A 21,445-nucleotide genomic window follows, 5' to 3' on the forward strand; every position below is an offset into this window, starting at 1 on the left:
CTTTGAAATTGAAACGGCCTTTTATTTCACCGCCATTCTGCGTATGCAAAAGTTTTCGACATTGTCTTTCAGATTTTCGTCTTTGTACGAATATGTACTATTAAACTTAGGCGATATGGGTTTTGAATTTGCAATCTGTATTGCTGTCGGCATCTTCCCTTGCTGTCTGGGTCATGAGTTCTGAGCCACCCTGTATAATAAACAGTTTTTGTCACTATTAGAGTATTTTTCATTGACGGATAGCTAATCAAAATTCACACATTTTGAAGTGAAGTGTTACAAAGCTGATAACAGTAGAAACATGAAAAGCGATTATCGGTAATAAAGTCCTGGTATTACATTTCATCTTGTAAATCTGTCGTAGTGCGCACAAAATTTGTTACAGTAAGTATTTCAAAATTTACCTTTAAATGATCTAAGTATTTACCCCATTATTATTAGAAATGCATATACATACATAATTAAAATGAACTATTTTTTTAGGTACAGTATTTATCTGTTCAGCCTGTTTACTTTATAATGGATAAAAAGATTAGTATAACAGTTGTTGGAGATGGTTATACAGGTAAAACTTCCATGCTCATAAAGTACAAAGACAGAAAATTCAATCCGAATTATACTCCCACCATGTAAGTCAAATTTAATAATTTATCTAACACATTGTTACGACTATACTTTTTATACCTAGATTCGATTCTTATTCAATGACAATTCCAGTAGCACAAGAACCCTACACGGTAATATTACAAGACACAGCTGGTCAGGAAGATTTCGAAAAATTGCGTCAATTGGTCTACAAAGATGTAATGATGATTTTATTATAAAACAAAATACTTTAAATATTTTTAGACGGACGTTTTTATACTGTGCTACTCAGTGGATGATTTTAGTTCTTGGCAGAACGTTAAAGAAAAATGGGCCCCAGAATTAAAGAAGTGTTGTCCCAAAGCTAAACTGATACTAGCTGGTATGTTCAACAAGTTTTCTTATGGATTAACTAAAAGATTTTTTAGGGACAAAATGCGATGTAGAAAAACGGAGAGTTAGTTTTAACTATGGAAAGATGTTGTCCACCGAAATAAAAGCCGCGGGATTTATAGAAAACTCAGCTAAACTGGGCTGTAATATCGATGATACTATATGCCTAGCTATTACAAGTTACATTAACAAAGAGGCTAAAAAAGGAAAGGATTGCGTTGTGATGTAATTTTTTGTGCAAACCGTAAAAATCATATTAAGGTTTGTGTCCAGTTTTACTACAAGGAAGGCTCAAGTTTTATATACAGTGTGTTCATTTTATCTCTTCACACCCGAAAATGGTTGTTTAGCCAACACATTAGAGATATTATAGGCAAATATCTATAAGTAATTGTTTCTAAATGAGCGATCACACGTTAAATGACGAATTGAATAACTGGTCTTAAAAATGTACAAAACTTTAGTTAGACGCTAAAAACGTGTTGTTAAATGGTTTGTCACACAGTATAGATAAAATTGTTGTTGAAAATTAATGTTGAACACCAAGCCTAGACTAATCTCAACTGGTCTTGCAATCTGATTTTGATTCACACAGGGATTTCTTTTATAATTTTAGTTAGCACAACTTCATTCTCCGGAATTGTTGCAATTCAACTTTGAACTTGATTTTTCTCAAACTGTTGAAATTGTCATGTTTTGTTCAAGTTTAGATAGTACCTGTTTTCAAATATTAACAATGTCGGTTTTTTAAGAAATTGAAGATTGCTTATTAAAATTTAATTATTAATAAATTGCTGTCACATTTTTTGTCTAAGCTGTCTAAGCCCGTGGTCTAAGCGATAGTTAATAATTATAAATAAACTAAGACAAAGTAGTTTCTGGAACGTAAAATGCGTTGGTTACACAAAAAACAGTCAGGCGTGAACAGATAAAATTATCGTCTTGTTATGGCTAGGAAAAAATGGTTTTAATTTAAGGTAGACAAACACAAGTAAAATTTAATATATTATCATAGACCTTCAATTTTCACAAATAATCTATATTAGTAGAATTATAAAAGTGTAATCTCTAAAGAATTAGAGAGATAACGAATCTCGTGGAAATGTGGAAGATTTTAAACAATAAAAATGTAGTGCTGAATTTATGGTTTATTATCCAATTAAATAACAACCAATAGATAACATACACTATGGACAATCTTGGTAACAAGAATGTCTCTTAAGCATATCAATAAAAAATAGGTCATATCGAATTAGTTTAAAACAATTTGTTGATAAAGCTTAATAATCCCAGTCAATTAAGAAATAATAAAATGAGCTCGTGAATTAGCGCAGTCTATTAGCACAGTGAAATCGACTAATGTATTTATGTAATTCCAAAAGTTTCGAAATTTTTCTCAACTGTACAACAAATAAAAACAATAAATTCCAATTTGCTGTATCTTTAGTGGACCGGAAGGTAGTTGAAATGCATTATTTTTGATAAACTATGCGAAGAAAATTGCTAAAGTGCTGCAAATTTGATATAATGTAAAATAATACTTGTTTTATCTTATATCGAGAGATCAAATAAAAACTCATCCTCAATTAACATTGAAATTTCAAGTCACATCTTTGATTGAAGAATTAGACTTTTGTTTCTGTCAAGTAATGTGACATTGTCAAACTGGAAATTTAGTGAAAACTTTAATAAACGATTTTGACTACAGAACCTTATGAATTATTAACATGTAATGTTTATACCTGTACTCAGGGGATCAAATGTGCATTTTTTTAAAAACTTAAGGTGGTACAACTTAGGTGAGAGCTCATAGTTTATTTTGTTCTAAAACTATTTTTTTGTAGTGAGATTAGAAGCGTTTCTTTATAGGTTACCACTTTTAATATGTTTTAGTTAAATAATTTCAGCTTTTGCAAATCATATTTATTTAATACTTATCTTAATCTTAGAAAATGATGACAAAAACTATACACAACATTCACAAAATTTCTTTTCATTCTGACATGAAAAATAATTACTTTGAGATTACAAAACTTCTCTCAACAGAGTTTTGGCGGTTAAATTTTTGATGATTGTTCAATAGATGTCGTTTATTATCTTAGATTTAAAAAAAAAACAGCAAGTGTTCATAAAAAACACTCTGTGTAAAGTTTGTGTAAAATGTGACACAAAAGCGTTCATAAAGATGCGCAATGCTTTCTGTCACTCGACTTTGAGCGTTTATAAATACCACGCTAAGAACGCACAAAGTACACGAAAATCGCCGGACTCAGAAACCCGATTAAAAACGCTCCGCATGCGCAATGTCTTGGATTTCAAATGCACGTCAAACGTTTGGTGCCATAAATCATTGTTTCTTAACCTTTCAAGTAAGCCTCCCCTTTCAAAGCACCCCTTTGAACCTGAAATAGTTCTCCGCACCCCGTTGAAAATTGTGCTTCAATTTTTTAGCTTAGAAAAATACATTTTTTAAAAATTTTTTGTTTATTAAAAAAATGTCGGTACATTTTATAATATCAACCAGCTTTTCCCGCACCAATCATTTTGGTCAAATTCCAAAATCGAAAAGGAAGCTCGAGATCTATCTACTGGCCAAATTTGAGATCGATCGGACAAATTAGGAAAAATGAGGAAAATTGAAAATCAACTTTCCGAGATTTTGACGGCCATAACTCAGTTATTTGTTGTCGAATCTGAATTTAAATCCCAGATTTGGAATCTACGGAAAATTCGGCGTAAACTGATGTACAATAACTTAAGTTTACTTTAAAAAATTAGCGAGATATCGATATCAGAAATTTGGCATAGTTTTAGTCCTGAATTTTTGCGAAAGTGTGAAAATTTCGACTATAGAAAAATCAAAGAACTTTTTCTTATGTAAAAAATTGCGAGAAAAACAATGGCGTAAACCGCATCTCAATATCTGAAATAGTTTCCGAGATATCGAGCACGAATTGTTTCGATCCTTCAAAAATTTGGCCCTCTGGCGACAACCCAAAAATTTAAACGACCATAACTCAGTTATTTGTTGACGAAAATTAAAAATGTTTTTGTATTCAGCGTGATATTCTGCGTAAAATGAGACCCAAATTTGTTAAGTTTGCTTAATAAATAAACGAGGCATTGGCCAAAAACTGTTTTGAAAACGTCATTTTAGGGTGATTTTCAATCAATGTTTTCAAAATGAAAACCAAGTTTAATAGCTTTGGATTATACATCAGTCGAAAGAGGAACTCGAAATCTATCTACTGGCCAAATTTGAGATCGATCAGATAAATAGTTTACAAGCTATGGCCAAAAATGAAAAAAATGAAAAATTTTCATCGTTTGAGTCGAAATTTTTTTTCGCGAAAAGTCTACTATCAAATTTTGGGCTTTTAATAACATTTTCTAAGGTAAAATGAGCCGAGAAAAAGAATGGCGCAAACTGCATCTCAATATCTCAAATAGTTTCCGAGATATTTAACTTTAAAAATTACGAAAAATGAGGAAAAATGAAAATCAACTTTCCGAAACTTTGATCGGCCACTCCTCAATTATTTGTTATCGAATGTGAATTTAAATCCCAGATTTGGAATCTGCGGAAAATTCTGCGTACACTGATATATAGTAACTTAAGTTTACTCGAAAAAATAAGCGAGATGTCGATATCAGAAGTTTGGTATAGTTTTTGTCATGAATTTTCGCGAAAATTGCGTTTTGTATGTAGGTGATGTACCTATTTGTCGAACATTTAAATAACCACGGAAACCATTCATAAACGCAACAACACTCTGGCGAATCTCAGAGTGTTAATCACATCACTCTGACGTCACACGCTCCAACAGACGTTTCACTTTATGAACACACCCGTAGACTTTCGTCTATCCGGCCACGCACTATGTATTGAAACTGTGTATTAAAACTTAACAGTTTAGAAAAAATTGAGATCTTAGGAAATCGAAGAATCTACAGATAATAATAAAACCAGTGAGTAAACAACTGAAAAAATTGAATTTACATGACAATGGCAACCGCAATCTGAAGTAAGATAGAGGTAAGATATACTTAAAAAACGATTGGTTCAGGTTAACATTTTCCAGTAATCATGATCCTAAAATTGATTTCTTCAGAAAATTCCTGTATTTCTTGTAGCTATTATATCACATGTTAGAGTCTATATAAGATATTTCTTAAACTTGGACTTTCAACGTCATAAAATTTTCATTATTGCAAAGCTTGACTTCTTTTTATTTTTGTCCGAGACACATTTGTTCCAAGCAACAAAGTAAAAAACAAATTACAAACTTTCCCGAATTGACACTGAAAATAAATCACACTTCTTTAACCTTTTTGTATATTTTTGTAAAAAACTTAGCACTTCGATACCTGTCAGTATCGTTTCTGCTCTTAAAACATAGCGGTTCCAACTAGGGCGCCGCGGCGCCTTAGTTCGGCGCCAACAAACTTCCGACCATTCGGTGTATCCCGCCCGATTCGCGAATGTGTATCCATCCGATTCTTAGAACGGGATAGGACCAAATGCATTCAAACAACCCCCTGCAGAATCTTTCTTTTTCTCGACGATCCCCATCACATGATAATAGTTTTATTTACTTTATTTATGGATGTTTTCGACTGCTCTAACGAAAATGGCATTTGTCAAAATAACAAAGCGAGAGTGAAGCGTGGGAAACATCTTGAAAGATCTTTTGTTTTGCAAGATGGCTTCCGGAAGCTTTTTTACGCGACAACGTTAGTCTTTGATAAACAGAAGAAACTTATGTGCAGTTGTGATGGCGATATCACTTAAAATAACAGTGTTTTTAAGCTTTTAGAGAAGGAACTTGGCTATAAGCACACATCAGTAAAAACGAGCTTTTACAGATTTCAAGGCGCGTCATTAAGTTGCAGGGTCAAAATTTCAAAATTTATTGTAATAGCTGCTGTTAAAAGTTCTCCTTGAATGATTTTATGGTTGAGTCATTCGTGTGAAGCCACTTTAAATGACAATGACTAGTTCTCTATAAGATCTGGTTGAATTTCTCCGTCATGTTGGCAGTCATGGTTCACTAAACCGATCCGGAAGTGCGTCAGCAGCGGAAATGCTGCAGAAATAGCAAAAGTGCGGCCCCCTCTTTCAAAATAGAATAATATTCAGCATTTTCTTTTATAGACTTGTTTACTAGTGGAAGCACTGCACTGAAGTCATCAGAGAAAAACTTTTACTATAACGAAATTATTGCTTTTCTCGCCTGGCTACAGCCGTTATTGTTGGCGAAAATTATTAAGACAGTCCCCAAAGTTGAGATTGTCACTCAAGATTTGGTTATGTGGCAGAGCTTAATTGTGATTGAATAAAAATCATAATTTGCAGGCGCGTTTTTTATGACTGAAATTGATTGCTTTGCGGCGACTTTTATTTTGGCAAAAATCGCCCAATAAATAAAGTGCGATGTTTTGTAACAGCCTCGTTGAATCTCCAGCTCATAAATTTTTTATAAAAGTTTCGTAACCGTAGAATTATGAATAACAATACAACGAATGGCCCTTCGGTGTTGGGGTGTCTCTCCTAACGCTGAATGCGGGGGAGGTTTTACATAAGGGTTACTACTTAACGATATTGCTGGGGTCGGTTTATTACATTAGCAACTCAACTCATTATGATTATAGAGTCGTTAGGCTTAGACATCATTTGAAATTAGAGAAACCACCATTCATGCACGCCAGGATTCTTCATAGTTGAAGTGCTACTGATGTTTGTCTAACAACTGCAACATTTAATCAGGAGTCGGAATTAAACTGGTTATGATGACTTATGGCAGAGGGTTGAAAGTTTTCTGCTTTCGGGCTTTCGCAAGAGTGCTGAAAATATGTACGTAGTTAATACTTAATTGGAAAGTGGCATTAGTCTTGCTTAATTTACGCCTTAAAACAAGAAGGAAGTCAAAGGGCATTTATTTTTCAACGCTGTGGGGTTGACTAATACAGGTGGTTACAAATGAGCTTCTGCGTGAAGTTTTTTCAAAACATTTGAATTTGCAAAGAAAATTCGAATAAAACTAGGAATAAGACTGTGCTATATTTTGTCAAATATAATGACATTCATATTCCAATAAGTGGAAATATCAAATAATCGTTATTGTTTGTTTTTTATACCTGACTAGATTACAGTACTAATTACTCGTTATGATCACTCTCATATCACACAGCAGTGTTACCGGAGTTGTAGATAGAGCATAATATTTAATGTGGGTATAATAGCCATATTACACTCAAATCCGTGTGTGTACATATTTCTAATATACAGGCTAGGCCATAACTCATGACCCAGAGAAGAAGGTGCCGACAGCAATCCAGATTGTGAATTCAAAATTAAATTTGCCCAAGTTTAACAGTATTCGAACAACGACGAAAAACTGAAAGGCAATCCCAAAAACTTTTGCATAGGTAAAATGGCCGTGAATTAAAAGCCTATTTTAATTTCCTATATGTAACAGGACCGTAATATCAGCCTGACAAATAGACAATAGTCCTACTCTCCATTTTGCGTATCCTAGAAATCATAAGAAACCTCTGACAATAATCAGTTCAACGATTGTGATTGGCTACCGTATATTATCATCTTAACTCGATTATTTTTTGTCTTAAACATTTTTTGTTTTTAAATTTTGGTTTTGTATAGCTGTCTGCATGTGCCTGTTTTCTCTGGAACACAAGTTCTGTATACAGATGTCCCAGAATTCGCGAATTATCCAATTCCATGCAAATGTCCAAAAAAGTACTAATTACTATAGATTTTAAATTAGAGCAATTTCAACCTTTCTTTAAATTGTAATTGCTTCTAAAACGGAATGAACACAAATTGCACTAAAAAAAATTGTTTTAAAGTAGTACCTCATGTTTTTTTAGAATTATAACATTGACTATTAAGTACTTATGTTTTTGCCAGTTACGAGAACAACAATAGAAGGACGTAAAAGTAACCAAACACGACACAGTTTGGATTTTGGAAAATTTAAGAAATCAAGGCATTTCATGGAACAAAATGTCATACCAGACATTTTGTGACATAGGCGTACGCTGTCAGGTATCTGCCAACATGTGCTGAACAACTTCGCAATGGTCCTGAGATTAGAATAAATCATTCCTTGATGCGGCGTTTACATCTTGGTTTAGATCGGAACAAAGGACAATTTCAATTTCGTATACAATTTATTTTTCGAATTAAATATTCAGTTTCAAGTACATTTGTGCCGCCACCGACTAATCATGTCAAATGTGACAGATGTTTGGCGCTCTCGGAAAACTGAGTTGTGCGAAACGTTTAACACGGCCTTAAGGCCATGTTCAACGTTTTTCTCTTATGGGGAATCCCATGTAAAGTTCTGGGAAGTTTTCAGACTTAGTTTCATAGGTATCAATTTCGTGCAAAAACTCATCTGTTTGTAATACAATTCTGTAACGATTGACCGAAACAAAAAAATTATTAAAAAAAAATTCGGCAAGTTATAATAGTTTAATAATTCGGAGTTTTCAGACCATTCCATAAAATAGAACTTGTTCAAAATATCAAGTTTTTTCTTCGACCAAATTGTAGAGAATAAACTTGTGATGACATTGATAAAAAAAAATTCTTAAATTACATAAAAAATGATTTAGTTATCTTCCCAGAACGATTACACGTTTTTGAATCTCGTATCGAAATATGATTTACGACTTACGTCTTGAGGGTAGATTTACGACTGTACCCTCATTACCACAGATTACATTAACCTTCAAATTTTACTTCAGATTTGGATTATTTGTTTAACAACATAATGATATGTAATACATATGTATTTTTATATATTTTTAACGCATCCCATTAATGATCTTGTGGAAATTTAATTAATTTCTAAACAAAATGCTTTAAGGCAAAAAAATTAGAATCTCTCGTTAGAAAGTCCAAAGACTTACTAGTTGATGGGTTGCCATTTATTTGTGAAACATCCTGTATATTCTATTGTTGAAATAAAATAAAAGTAGTGGATTATAATGTTACGTGTGTCTGAAAACGCGTTTTTTTAATTTTTTATAATTGCCGATAGGCGGAGTTTTCAGTACAAGGAAAAAACTGAATGCTGTAAAGGTACGTTCATGTAAAAGCAACATAAAGTCGATTTTTATTGCTGACTGCTGCGGTTGATTCTTTTGCTAAAATAAGTAAGATTTTAGGCGACTTAAACTGAAAATGGAATTTTTAGGCCTCAAAAGCGGCCAAAAAGTAAGTCTTTTCTGGCCGCAAACATTTTTGGCCGATCTATGGTAGCGCCATCTATCCATAGTTTTGCATATTACGTCAAGATACCGACATTACTCCCAATTTTATAATTATTTGGGTAAAATAAAATCGACAAACTGCTGTAAAGTGCAACAAAGACGTGTTAAATTATTGAAAATGAACATGTCTAGCAGTGCTGCTGCCACAACTTCAAAAAGCACATCAAACCGAATTCATACAAATTGTGAAGCTACACATGCCGAAACTGCAAATGTAAATAAAAAAAAAGAACTTTTCTGAAGGTTTCATAAATATTTACAATTATTGAGTTGTTTTAAATGATTAAATCAATAAATCATAAATACAAATTAATTAACTTGTAAATTTAAAGTTAATTTTGCCCTCGCCTTCTTTCTGGCCTCGGCTATTGCTTCGGCCATTAAAAAAGGCTCGGCCAAAAAAGAAACACGTTTTGGTACACAAATAACTATTATTACAATTTCATTCAAGAAACAAGCAATAGAAACACAACAGAAAGGTGTCTCTATGTTCTTTTTCTTTAGCTTCTTTTGCGAAAGCAAGTATTAACTCACTGGGAGTTTCAGGAGCATTTAAAAAAACACACGGTAGAAACACAACAGTTATTTAATATTGCTTTGGTGTGGGAAAAAAACTCCATAAATAATCTCAAAAAGTATAATAATTATTTAAGCTACAATAAACTAATATCACCGTTTAACACTTCATTATGTTAATTAACGTTTGTGGTACTTTTCATGCCATTTCTTCCAGTTTATGACACCATCTGCGTAATTATAGGCGACAACATTACCATCACTAGGATTACAGACTTATTACCTCACGAACAGCGAACATTAGGTGTTTAATTAGGAGAGAAGGTGATTGTGAGATGAATATTTATGAGTTAGTCTAAAATCGATTTGAGTTGTTGTTGAGAAAATGCACTTAATATTTTTCGTCAGTGGAAACGAAACCATCTGTGTAGAATTCTAACTAGAATTTACCTTGAAAATGAGAAATTTCTCCAGCTTTGAAATCAAATGAAGACCAGAGTTCACAGCTTTAATATTCGCTTATGAAAATTTCTGTATTTGGGAGAGGGTGTTAAATATTGTTTAATTAAAATAATTTACTTGGTGGAGTTATGACATGATGGAACCCTCAAAGGAGTTATTGGACTTGAGGGACTGGGTATAATAGTTGAAACGTCATCCGAGTAACTATCTGACTTATCGTATTATATTAGCAACACTACGTGTCATTTTAGTACTAAGTGTCAGTGTCATTATTTTCATTAAAATTTAAAACGGCACATGTCCGATCAAGAGTTATTGAACACTTTGGTATGTCTAATCTGCCCATCTTATCTTTCACCACCAATTCAAGTTTGCACGAACGGTCACAGTTTATGCCCTACTTGTTTCGAGAAGACAAAACCACAGTGTCCCCAATGTTCCGGAAAATTTATAAACCGACGAAGTTTCATTCTTGAAAGAATTTACGACAAACTTTCTATACCTTGTAAAAATCAAAAACATGGCTGCACTTTCTCCGGAAAAGCTCCACAAATCAAAAAACACGAAAGGAAATGTTTTTGGAAGTACTTAGGTCGCAAGATCAAGAATGAAAATGTCTGGGTTTTGTGTGAAATACGAATCAAAGCTCCGAACAATATGAAACTAAAGAAATGGGAATAAGTAGACATTTTTTTTAAAGCTCATCTTACTGTCAAATATTCATTAATAAATGTGACAAATTACAATTTTTAAAAATAAAGAAACCTTTTTAATCACCTTTGTAAGAATTAAACCTCAAATTCCGCACAAAACTCCACTTTTCCCCTTTTTAGAATTTTTTTGCAACGTATTCTCCGTTTCGCCGCCTCGTTTGCACAGTGACACAACCAAAAAAGTTGGGGTTGTTTTTGCTCGGTTATAACAATTTGTTATTTTACTGTCGGGGATAGTTGGGGTCGCATCGCCGCCACCGATCCTGGAAGGGGGCGGCGCCAACGCCGCTTGGCCTGGGAAAACGGCGCCGAAATGTATCTTTCAAATGCGGAAACTAAAAAACTGCATTGCCTCCAAAGTCATAACTTGTAGATGGATGATCTGACCGATGAAAGTGCTTCTTCGAGATTAGGATAGCTACTTGAAATTCCTATGAATCATAGACAACATACATACATAAACATTGCGCATTTTAATATGACTCGACGAATTTATGGATGCGGTGGGGCATAAGGGTGAAATTTCAAAACATTGGCACTCAAATCTGTCATAGTGGGATAGATAAATGGGAGAAATGATAAAAACTAGCATTGTATCTTATCTTATAACTTATATGTTATGTTATGTCTCTCACAGATTTTTCTGTTGGTTTTTAATGTAATGTAATCTTTGGTAGGAAATTTATTAAAATTGTTGCAAATTAAAACATTATTTTTGTACCAAGTTACAGTTATCCAATTTAGAAGTTTTTCCATATTTAGATTTTAACAAATATTTTAGAATTATTTTGCTGTATGAAAGACAAATGATTTGTAAATAAATATCAATCTATGAATGATGCCTACCTACAGGGTGTTAGGTAACGTTACGGCCATAGAAAAAGGGGTGGTGGAGGCAGCCGTGAAAAGTAATGTTTCGAAGTTTTTTTCGGGTTTTCTTGAACCGTTTAAGAGCTGGAAGTGAAGCTGGAGCTGAAATTTGAATCAGAGTTACTGAAGGAAATTTTTTGTTTGATGTCAAACTAACAGTTCTTATTTTTTATCAGTGGCGTACTTATTCCATTTTTGTGGACATCACAAATCAAGTTCGTCAAAATAAAATGTGTTGGGTACAATAAAGGAAACATTGTTGCGTCATTTACAATTATGTGTTCAACAAGATGGTGGCCATTTTGAACATCTATTGTAGTGTTGCTTTATTGTCTGTTTTTTGAATAAAATTGCGTTGTTTTTCCCTTTTATTGACGCCACTGATTTAAAACTTCAAATGTGACGGGAAAGTGACAAATTATTCGTTTGGTCCGAAGGTTACTTGGATTTCTGTAAAATTGAAAAATAATTTGAAGCCATTCTATTGGTCAACTTTAAAGCCTTGTAGCTTTTTTAACTAAAACGAAAAAAATAAAATTGATTGCGGATTCCGAGACAGTTTACCTTCCTTAATTACCCATTAGTCTATGGCCGTAACGTTACCTAACACCCTGTATATTCAATAATTTAGGGTTTCCTTTGCCGTTCTATAACTTCATGTAAACCTTAGCTTCTTAGACTTCTTCATTGAATTTATTTCTAAGAAACACAGAGGAGTAGTAGTCCGGTCAAATTAGACCAAAAAGTTAGGGTGAAGTTACATAAATTCGCAACAAGCTGAATATTGGTACAATTGTTCAAAAGTCAATTATAAACAACCCTGAAAGTTCCCCATCATTCCCGTGATTGGAAAGTTTTTTATTCACGGTCAAACATCATAAAAATGAGTTTTTCGCGATTTTCAGCAAAACGGTAAGTTTTATCATAAAAATACTTCAAACTAAAATTGTAGATCATAAAATTATCTATAAAAAATAACACTTTTTTTCCTACAAGCTACCGTTTCAGAGATACAGCGATTCAAAAAGTTGTAACAGTTGTTCCCCACAAGGCCTACTCCACAAGTCAGCAACGATCCTGTTTAATTGAAACTATTGTAAATAATGGATATTAGCAAAAAAAGCGATGTTGATAAAAAAAAGTAGAGGTGAAAGCAAAGTTGGAACTGGTTCCAATTAATTCCATACACGGGAACGATGGGGAACTTTCAGGGTTTGTTTATAATTTTATTCTATTTTAGGTTCTAATCTTGTTTATAAGCACCGAAATGCGGGCATAATTTGAGCTTTATGGCACAGATTAATCAAAATTCGCCAAGCAATTTGATTTTTATGGTGTTCAAACAAGCTTTGTAATCGAACATTTATTGTTAAAGAAAATCATACAATCATGTTATTTATTTATAGAAATTAAAAGTACAATTACTAGGATTTGCAATTGTAAGATTACATGAACCAACACCTAAACTAACAGACCCTTCATTTGTCTGTGGTATGTTATTTGAAGCTCCCCCGCAGATGTTCTGAACAATTTTGATTTTGTTCTGCAGAGAATTTTCTACTTAAGATTCGGCTACCTTGTCAGATCGCCATCCACCCAATTGCTTCAAAGATCTGGTGTCACCGCCGGATTCAGCTAAAATGGTTGCAGCACTTCTGCGGAAACAATGTCCTGTGTATTTATTTGCATTTGGTAACTTCAGAAATTCAGCAATTCTTGAAGGCATTTTCCCGAAAGTATTTTTTCCTACCGGCTGCGAAGTACACTTGCCATTGTGATACGACAAAAACAGACTGTTAGTTTTCACGTATTTAAGTCGTAAAGCAACGTATTTGTTGTACAAAGCTATATAATCCATGGGACCATCGTTTGGGACTATTGTAAATTGCCTAGAAGTATAAGTTTTGGTCCTACAAATTTTCACTAGTAAGACTGATCCTTCAGTTGTCATATCTTGAATGGTAAAGTCGTGCAGCTCTTGACGACGACAGGCTCCGAATATCCCGAAAGCAGTAACAACCTGAAATACACAATTTATTAAATTTGTATATTAGAAGTAAAGAAAAGCCTTTACCTTGACCAACAAATACACAAGATCGGGTGCCTTTACCATGAACTCCTGTATTTCTTTTTGCTGAAGTACCCAAGACTTCTTCCCTTCATCACCTACGGAGTTACTCTTCATATATTCAGTAATCATCAGAAACCTTGATATGTCAACGTTTTCTTTAATTTTTATCATTTTCTTGAGCTTCGAATAGATGCATCACAGGGAGGAAAGTTTGTAAATTTTTGACTACAAAGGAAGCACAATAATTTGCTGATTATTAGTTATTTAAATGCAACTTATTACCATTTGAGACAAGTATGCCATCACCAGTTTTTCATCACAGTTGCTGCCCGCGTTTTTCGTGCACCGCCACTCGCAAAACTTGTCATATTCTTTCACATACAAATCCTTTGATTTCTGGGGGATCAGTTTTCCTTGAGCAGCTTCAAATTCGTCTAAAATCTCTTCAGAGTAAACGTTATTTGCTTCGACAGTTTCCATTTTGAAAAAATTGTTTACAGCAGTGTCCATAACAACATCAAAATAGCCAACTATCAACACAGCACTAAAATTTGCATCGTCACAAGCGCTTGCAAGAAACTACTGATTCTTGAATATTTTAGAAATTATAAAATAGAATAAAACGCATAATTAATTATGGCCCTCCTTCGTCGGGCTTTAAACATTCCCGCGGGCCATAATCTTTTAATTATGCCCTTAATACATAAATAACTAGTATTTTTAACAATTGTACCAATATTCAGCTTGTTGCGAATTTATGTAGCCCCGAATGTCTAATTTGACCGGACTATAGAGCTTTACTGCTTTACGGCATTACTGTTATTTGGTGAAAATTGCGACATCATGGATAAACCGTGGTATGGCATATGTAAGTTATCATTAGATATTACCTACTCGAGGTAAAAAAAAAATACTTTTTATAGGCAATATCTAAAATAACCCATTTATATCATAAATAAGTACATATTATGAGTGCCTTCTAATCCTAGAAAAATGGAAAAATTATGCATTATAAATGAAAAAAGTTGTATGCGGGTTATTAAACGGAAATTGCAATGAAATGCAAACAAAACGACAGCGAAAGTACCTATGTACTATGGTGGACACTAAATCTTGGACAGAATTGTCATTTGATTGTCAAAGTTTCTAAACCGGGCATTACGGAGAACATTTGTTCATGACCAAACTTTTAATTTTGGATTCAATTGTCATTTTGACATTTTAGCAATAATAAAACCACTCGACTCCAAAACTCTTCGCCCATAACCAAGTGTTGTAGCGCAAAACCAATTCTGGCTACCTTGTGGCGGCGCATCAATTCTTATTGGTTGCATATCGCAGAAAAACGTTTTCAAAATTTGTTTTACTTTTGTATTAACGTCAATCATAATGACAATAAAACTAGGATTAGATCGAGATTTATTCAAATGAGAGGAAAGTGTCCACCATAGTACATGACAGCCTTGTGAAAATCTTTCATTAAAATTTTCGTAAAATTTTCAGTTTCGTCAATTACAAAAACTATTTCTTCGATCAGAGAAATGACTTGAAATTTCAAATTCAACTGTAGATGAGTTCTTTTTAATCGGATGATAGTTTTACCCTGAAGATTTGCGCAGTGAATAGTTGGTCCGCCATTTTTTGAACAGCTTGTGTAATAATTTTTTTCTACTCCTGTTATAGTAATCTACAAATTACAAACGGTTGTCCTTCAAAGTAAATCCATGGTTACACACACTGCAATGTAATGACCAGTGGGTAATATTTATATATATTACATAATAGTGCAGAGGAATAGCAGTTGCTGTGGATGTCATAAAAATTTGTCAAAATTGACATTTGCAATTTGTATTGGTGTGTTTCATCATGATCAGTGACTCCGAGTGTGAACTGCAAGCTACACCCCCAAAATTGCGGCACCAGCAGTTAGTGAAACTGATGATCTTATGTCGAAAATGTCAAAAGAGCGGTTTGAGTCGGTGTATAGCAAGTTCATGACCTGACGTGCGGGCGGCGGAGTGCAGTCCTTCTCCAAGAGTGTTTTACTAGCGTATTTTGGCAAGTAAAAACAAGATTTCAAACCTGCTTTGTCCCTATGGGCTTTTTATTCAATGTTGAGACTACGTTAACCTTCAAACACGTGGTTACTATTGCAAATTACGAAAAATTACGGGGATACTTGATGAGACAATCGGATGGATTCAAGTAATTCATAGTTTACTATAACAGGAGTTGAAAAACATTGTGAAATTGTTCATAATTTGTGAAAATGGTTCTTTGTTCTTGTTGAGTTGTTCCTTATAATAATGTTTGAATTAACAATGTCTTAATAAAAATCATGTAAAATTCAACTTTTGTTGTAATTTATCAAAAATAATCGAAAAAAATTTCACGGCTGCGGGAAAGCAAGTCGTAGAAAAAGTATAGTACGCAACTCGGGGGTAAGGCCAATTACGCTCTCGTGGAATTATTGCGCTTGGCTTCGCCTCGCGCACAATTTTTCCCCTCGTGGGTAATTGGCCTCTTACCCCACACGTTGCGTAATATACTATTATGCATATACAATGTAATTACCTATACCCGTGTAACAATGAACTCCCATGTTCTCCTACTCTTGGCGGAGTTACTAAAATAAAATTTTTCAATTGTTTCTGTAATAGTATATTAAAAAACGAGTAACAGAACTATTTCCGTATTCGTTTTGAATGCGTTAATAGACCATTTTCTTATCGAGTGTATTTAATAGCTTCATTACTATATCGTCGGTTAAGAGTGTTAACCTGGTAACTCCAGTAACGCAAATTTTACAGGAGGTAAAAAAACTTCATAATTTTATTAAAAAGAGATTTATAAAAGAATCCAAATTACGAACGGGTTAATACTATTCGGCTACGAATTATACATAGTAATAATTTAAAAATAACTCCCAAATTAATACTTTATAACATTGTATACTTGGAGATAGCAGGCGAACTTTCCTTAATTTTTGTTAAATTTGTATAATAAATAACTATTAAATATTTACTGAGCAACGTTTTATCAGTTGTATTGGGAAAATTTAATAAAAGAAGTTAGAATAATTAAAAATTTAAAATGAATGTCTTGTAATAATTATTATTAACCGAAAAAAATATTACAAAAAATTCAATATTAAGACGTTGAAGTCCTCGACAGTAATAATAGCTATTTGTGTACCAAGGCAAAAAAGTGTCTCTTTTTTGGCCGAGTCTTTTTTTAATGGCCGAGGCGATAGCCGAGGCCAGAAAGAAGGCGAGGACAAAATGGCGCATTTTGGCCGTGATGCACACAAGATTTTTTAGACGACATCATTAAATTTACGAGTTAATTAATTTTTATTGATGATTTATTGATTTAATCATTCATAACAACTGAATAATTGTAAATATTTATGAATCCTTCAGAAAAGTTTATTTTTTCTTTATTTACATTTGCAGTTTCGGCACGTGTAGCTTCACAATTTGTATGAATTAGGTTTAATGTGTTTTTTAATGTTGTTGCAGGAGCACTGCTAGACATGTTCATTTCCAATAATTCAACACGTCTATGTTGCACTTTACAGCAGTTTGTCGATTTGATTTAACCCAAATAAGTATAAAATTGAGGATAATATCGGTATCTTGATGTAATATGCAAAACTATGGATAGATGGCGCCACCATAGATCGGCCGAAAATGTTTGCGGCCAGAAAAGACTCACTTTTAGGCCGCTTTTAAGGCCTAAAAATTTCATTTTTAGTTAAAGTCGCCTAAAAAATATTTTTGTGCGCCTCCGTCACTTTTCATGAGATTTGTGATACTCATTTGCGGCAAGAAAATCACCTTTTGAATGTCTAGGCAGTCAAACGTGACATTTTGAATAGTTGGTTTTATTTTGCAAGTTGGCATCGCTGCATAAATGTCAATTGTGGCAATTTGTGTGCCGATTTGAAAACCAATGACCTTCGAAAATAATAAAGGTAAATTAATTAAGTAAAGATACCACAAAAATTTGCTGAAACACATTTGAATTTAAATTAATCTGCAATCGTTTGATTTGAATAAGGTGCTACCAACCTATTTCCTAGCTGATGAAATTTCCCTAAATGAGGGAATGACGTTTCGAATTTAAACCAAAAGTCAAAATAAATAACTATTAATAATTGTCGGCGCACAAAATTTCGTGTTTAAAATAGTGAAACAAATAACTATTGTGATTCTTATTTAAATAAATATTATAAGAACAAACTGCTGTAGCATCTGAAATTAATTTTTTAAACACGCAAAACAATGTCTCCTTATGCTCTGTTAAATCTTTATATTACAAAAAGTGGACTTATCTTTAAGCTAATTTTCAAAAACAAATTTAATTATTAACCATTTTGCAAACTACAAAGAACAATTTTTAAAGTCACAAAAATATCCGCGTGAACACAAATTTGGTGTTACTGGAGACCGAAGCAATTCGGTCTCAACTGCAAAGTCTGGAGTTAGCAGGTATTCGTATCATAACATTTTACTCTTTAGAGTCAAATATTGAGTAAAATGTTTTTCGCAGCGATGCGCAACATCATTTAAATTTAAAATAGATGAACATTCTAAAAATTACCAAAAGTGGAGTTAGCAGGTTAACACTCTTAACCGACGATATGGCAACGTAGGATTTTGTTTTAATTGTATTTAATGTCGTCAACTAAGTTGCTAAAAAAAGTTGTTTTTGAACAAATTGGGTTTTCATTTTTATAAAAAAGAAAACAAAAAGGTACAACGTTGGATGTGTTATTATTTCAGAAATGAGAAATATTTTATTTTTATTCTCTAAATTTTTAAATCTCAGATTAGACGACAAATATGTGAAATATTAAAGGTTCTCGACCTCTAAAAAAGTTATAAAAATGCATAAAAGCTCATTAAAAACATTTGTGCAGAAAACCTGCACTCCTGATTATTCAACTTTAAATGCACTTTAAGTTCATCAATTGTATGCTCTTTTTTTCATTAATACTTTAAGAACGATGTTCGAGTTTTTTATTTGATAAATTAACAGCAAAAGTTAGCAATGGTTAGTTAACCCATTACCCCCCAGTGTCCTATATATAGGACAGCTAGTTTACAATTTTTTTAAAGTACTTTGAAATTGTTTTTTTTGTATGTTTTAATTTTTACCATAAACTACTGCGTTTTGACTTTCCATTAACATTTTTTTTCAAACAGATGGTTGTTTTAGTTTTTAGCAAAAAAAATTGAAAAACCTCGGTTTTCAGTGCATTTGTTACTACACCGTATTTAATTTTTTTACTCTAAAATGATAAACTGAATATACAACTTGACTTATGGATTATTACATGTAAGGTTCATTCTTAACAAAGCCACATATTTTGTACATATTTTCTGCTTTTTACGTAGTAATAATAGGTCGTAAATTATGGTGTCCTATATATAGGACACTGGGCGGATTCGTTAAGTTTACAGAAGTATGTCTGCACATATTTTTCTTGTCGAATTTTTGCATATTGCTTTACCAATGCAAACAATTTTATTCTTGACTATAAAGGGGATAGCCTTCATAGGGGATGGGGGATGATTATACAGGGTCCGGCAACACTTGTGTCCACCCCCAAAATGGTCTTTAATTTTAAAGATAAAATTTTGAAAATTTGCATTTGTTTATAGTTGGCAAAGCTCTAGAAGCTGACGCAAAGATTTGTTTTTTATCACTAATAGTTTTGGCGTCGAGACGCCTTAAAAATGTAATTTTTAGTTAATTGTGAGGGTTTGTGATATTAATCCCTAATTTATTTTTTTTTTAATATAAATGTGTTAAAAATATCTCAGTTGTCATTTTAGATTCAATGCAAATTGTCTTCAAAATTTGAGAAAAAAATGCTGTTTTATCAAGTTAGTTTCCAATTTTATTACGTCAAAATTGGGAACCACGTTTACACCCAATCTGTCAACATCTTGTGTCACAAATGACATCTATCCTTTGGTTCGCTTTAGATTGTAACAAAAGTCTTACTTGGTGAAATTGTCGTCTTGTCGATGTTAATTAATGATTTCTGGTGTCCATAAAGTGCAACATGCCCGTGTTAATCAAAATTAAACTTTATAAGAGTGATTGAAGTGACTTGTGAAATTTTGGTGTAAACGTAGTTTGCCACTGCGCTGTCATAATTTTGAAAACTAACTTGATAAAACAGCGTTTTTTTCGCAATTTTTAAATACAATTTGCATTAGATTTAAAATAAAAACTCAGATTTTTGTATCACTGTTATGTTGAAAAAAAATTGAATTCGCGAACTTTTCCGCAAAAACTCAAAAATCGTTAAAAATTATACTTCTTAGGCGTCGCGACGCCAACCAAACCGTGATAAAAAACAAATTTTTGCGTCAGCTTCTAGAGCCTCGTCAACTATGAGCATATGCAAAGTTTTAAAATTTTATCTATTAAATTAAAGACAATTTTAGGGGTGGACACAAGTGTTGCCGGACCCTGTATAATATACTTGGAAACCTAGAAATTGACACATATGGGTAAGATTTGGATATAAAAATAAATAAAGTAAAAATTAACTCTGGTCGATCAAAATGACTTACAAATGTCTAATGTAACTTGTAGCATTTTTTAAAAAACTTTATATGTCGCGAAAGTTTAAAATTTATTACACTTAGAACCATAAGGTGTAAAAAGAGGTACATATGATCACCGATTTGATGGAATGAGCAAGTTTTCAATCTCAAATTTTTCCAAATAAGTCTTTAAGGTTAGAGGTAGTAGAAAATAAAAAGCCGGAAACTTCCAATCATGTATTAAAAAAATTCTTACCATTTATGAGAGGGATTTAACAATACGACTGGTTACCAGATAAATATTCCATTCAAATTAGAAAATGAAAATTGGTCCAGGGCGGTTATCACAATAATGATAACGATCATCTATACACGAATTTTATATAATCTATCCCACGAAATTTTCGTCGCTTTTGATTTTCGAAAAATTCAGACTTTAAGGGTTGCATCTATCATAAGGGGTGAGGGAAAATTTTATGAAAAAAAATCCTTTTTGTTATAAATATCATATACAACCAGCATAGAAGGTTTTGAGTCATGTTATATTGGTCAGTAATAATATATTACTTCTATTTATTTAATGAACGTTTCTACATGAATCCGCCCAGTGTCCTATATACAGGGTCCGGCAACACTTGTGTCCACCCCCAAAATCGCCTTTAATTTTAAAGATAAAATTTTGAAATATTGCATACGCTCACAGTTGACAAAGCTCTAGAAGCTGATGGAAAAATTTGTTTTTTATCACTGATAGTTTTGGCGTCGCGACGCCTAAAAAATGTAATTTTTAGTTAATTGAGAAGGTTTGTAATACCAACCCCTAATTTATTTTTTTTCAATATAAATGTGTTAAACATATCTCAGTTGTTATTTTAGATTCAATGCAAATTGTCTTTAAAATTTGAGAAAAAAATGCTGTTTTATCAAGTTAGTTTCCAACTTCATTACGTCAAAATTGGGAACTACGT

General features: G+C 32.9%; 1 protein-coding gene across 2 annotated transcripts; it reads left to right on the forward strand.

Moving 5' to 3' along the window:
- The first annotated feature begins 301 nt into the window (after positions 1-301).
- On the forward strand, positions 302-1,647 carry LOC148180869 (cell division control protein 42 homolog). 2 transcript variants are annotated; one of them, XM_088046593.1, is made up of 5 exons: positions 302-384; positions 484-629; positions 689-803; positions 850-967; positions 1,014-1,647. In XM_088046593.1, exons 2-5 carry the CDS (start codon positions 520-522, stop codon positions 1,205-1,207), a joined length of 537 nt encoding a protein of 178 aa, XP_087902719.1. In that variant the 5' UTR covers positions 302-384; positions 484-519; the 3' UTR covers positions 1,208-1,647. The 2 variants fall into 2 exon arrangements, with proteins under 2 accessions (XP_087902719.1, XP_087902728.1); XM_088046602.1 differs by lacking the exon at positions 302-384 and having other exon boundaries at positions 480-629.
- Positions 1,648-21,445: the final 19,798 nt, after the last annotated feature.

The sequence above is a fragment of the Gnatocerus cornutus genome, chromosome 1 (genome assembly GCF_029298725.1).
Source record: "Gnatocerus cornutus isolate USDA-ARS CGAHR chromosome 1, icGnaCorn1.1, whole genome shotgun sequence".
NCBI lineage: Eukaryota > Metazoa > Arthropoda > Insecta > Coleoptera > Tenebrionidae > Gnatocerus > Gnatocerus cornutus.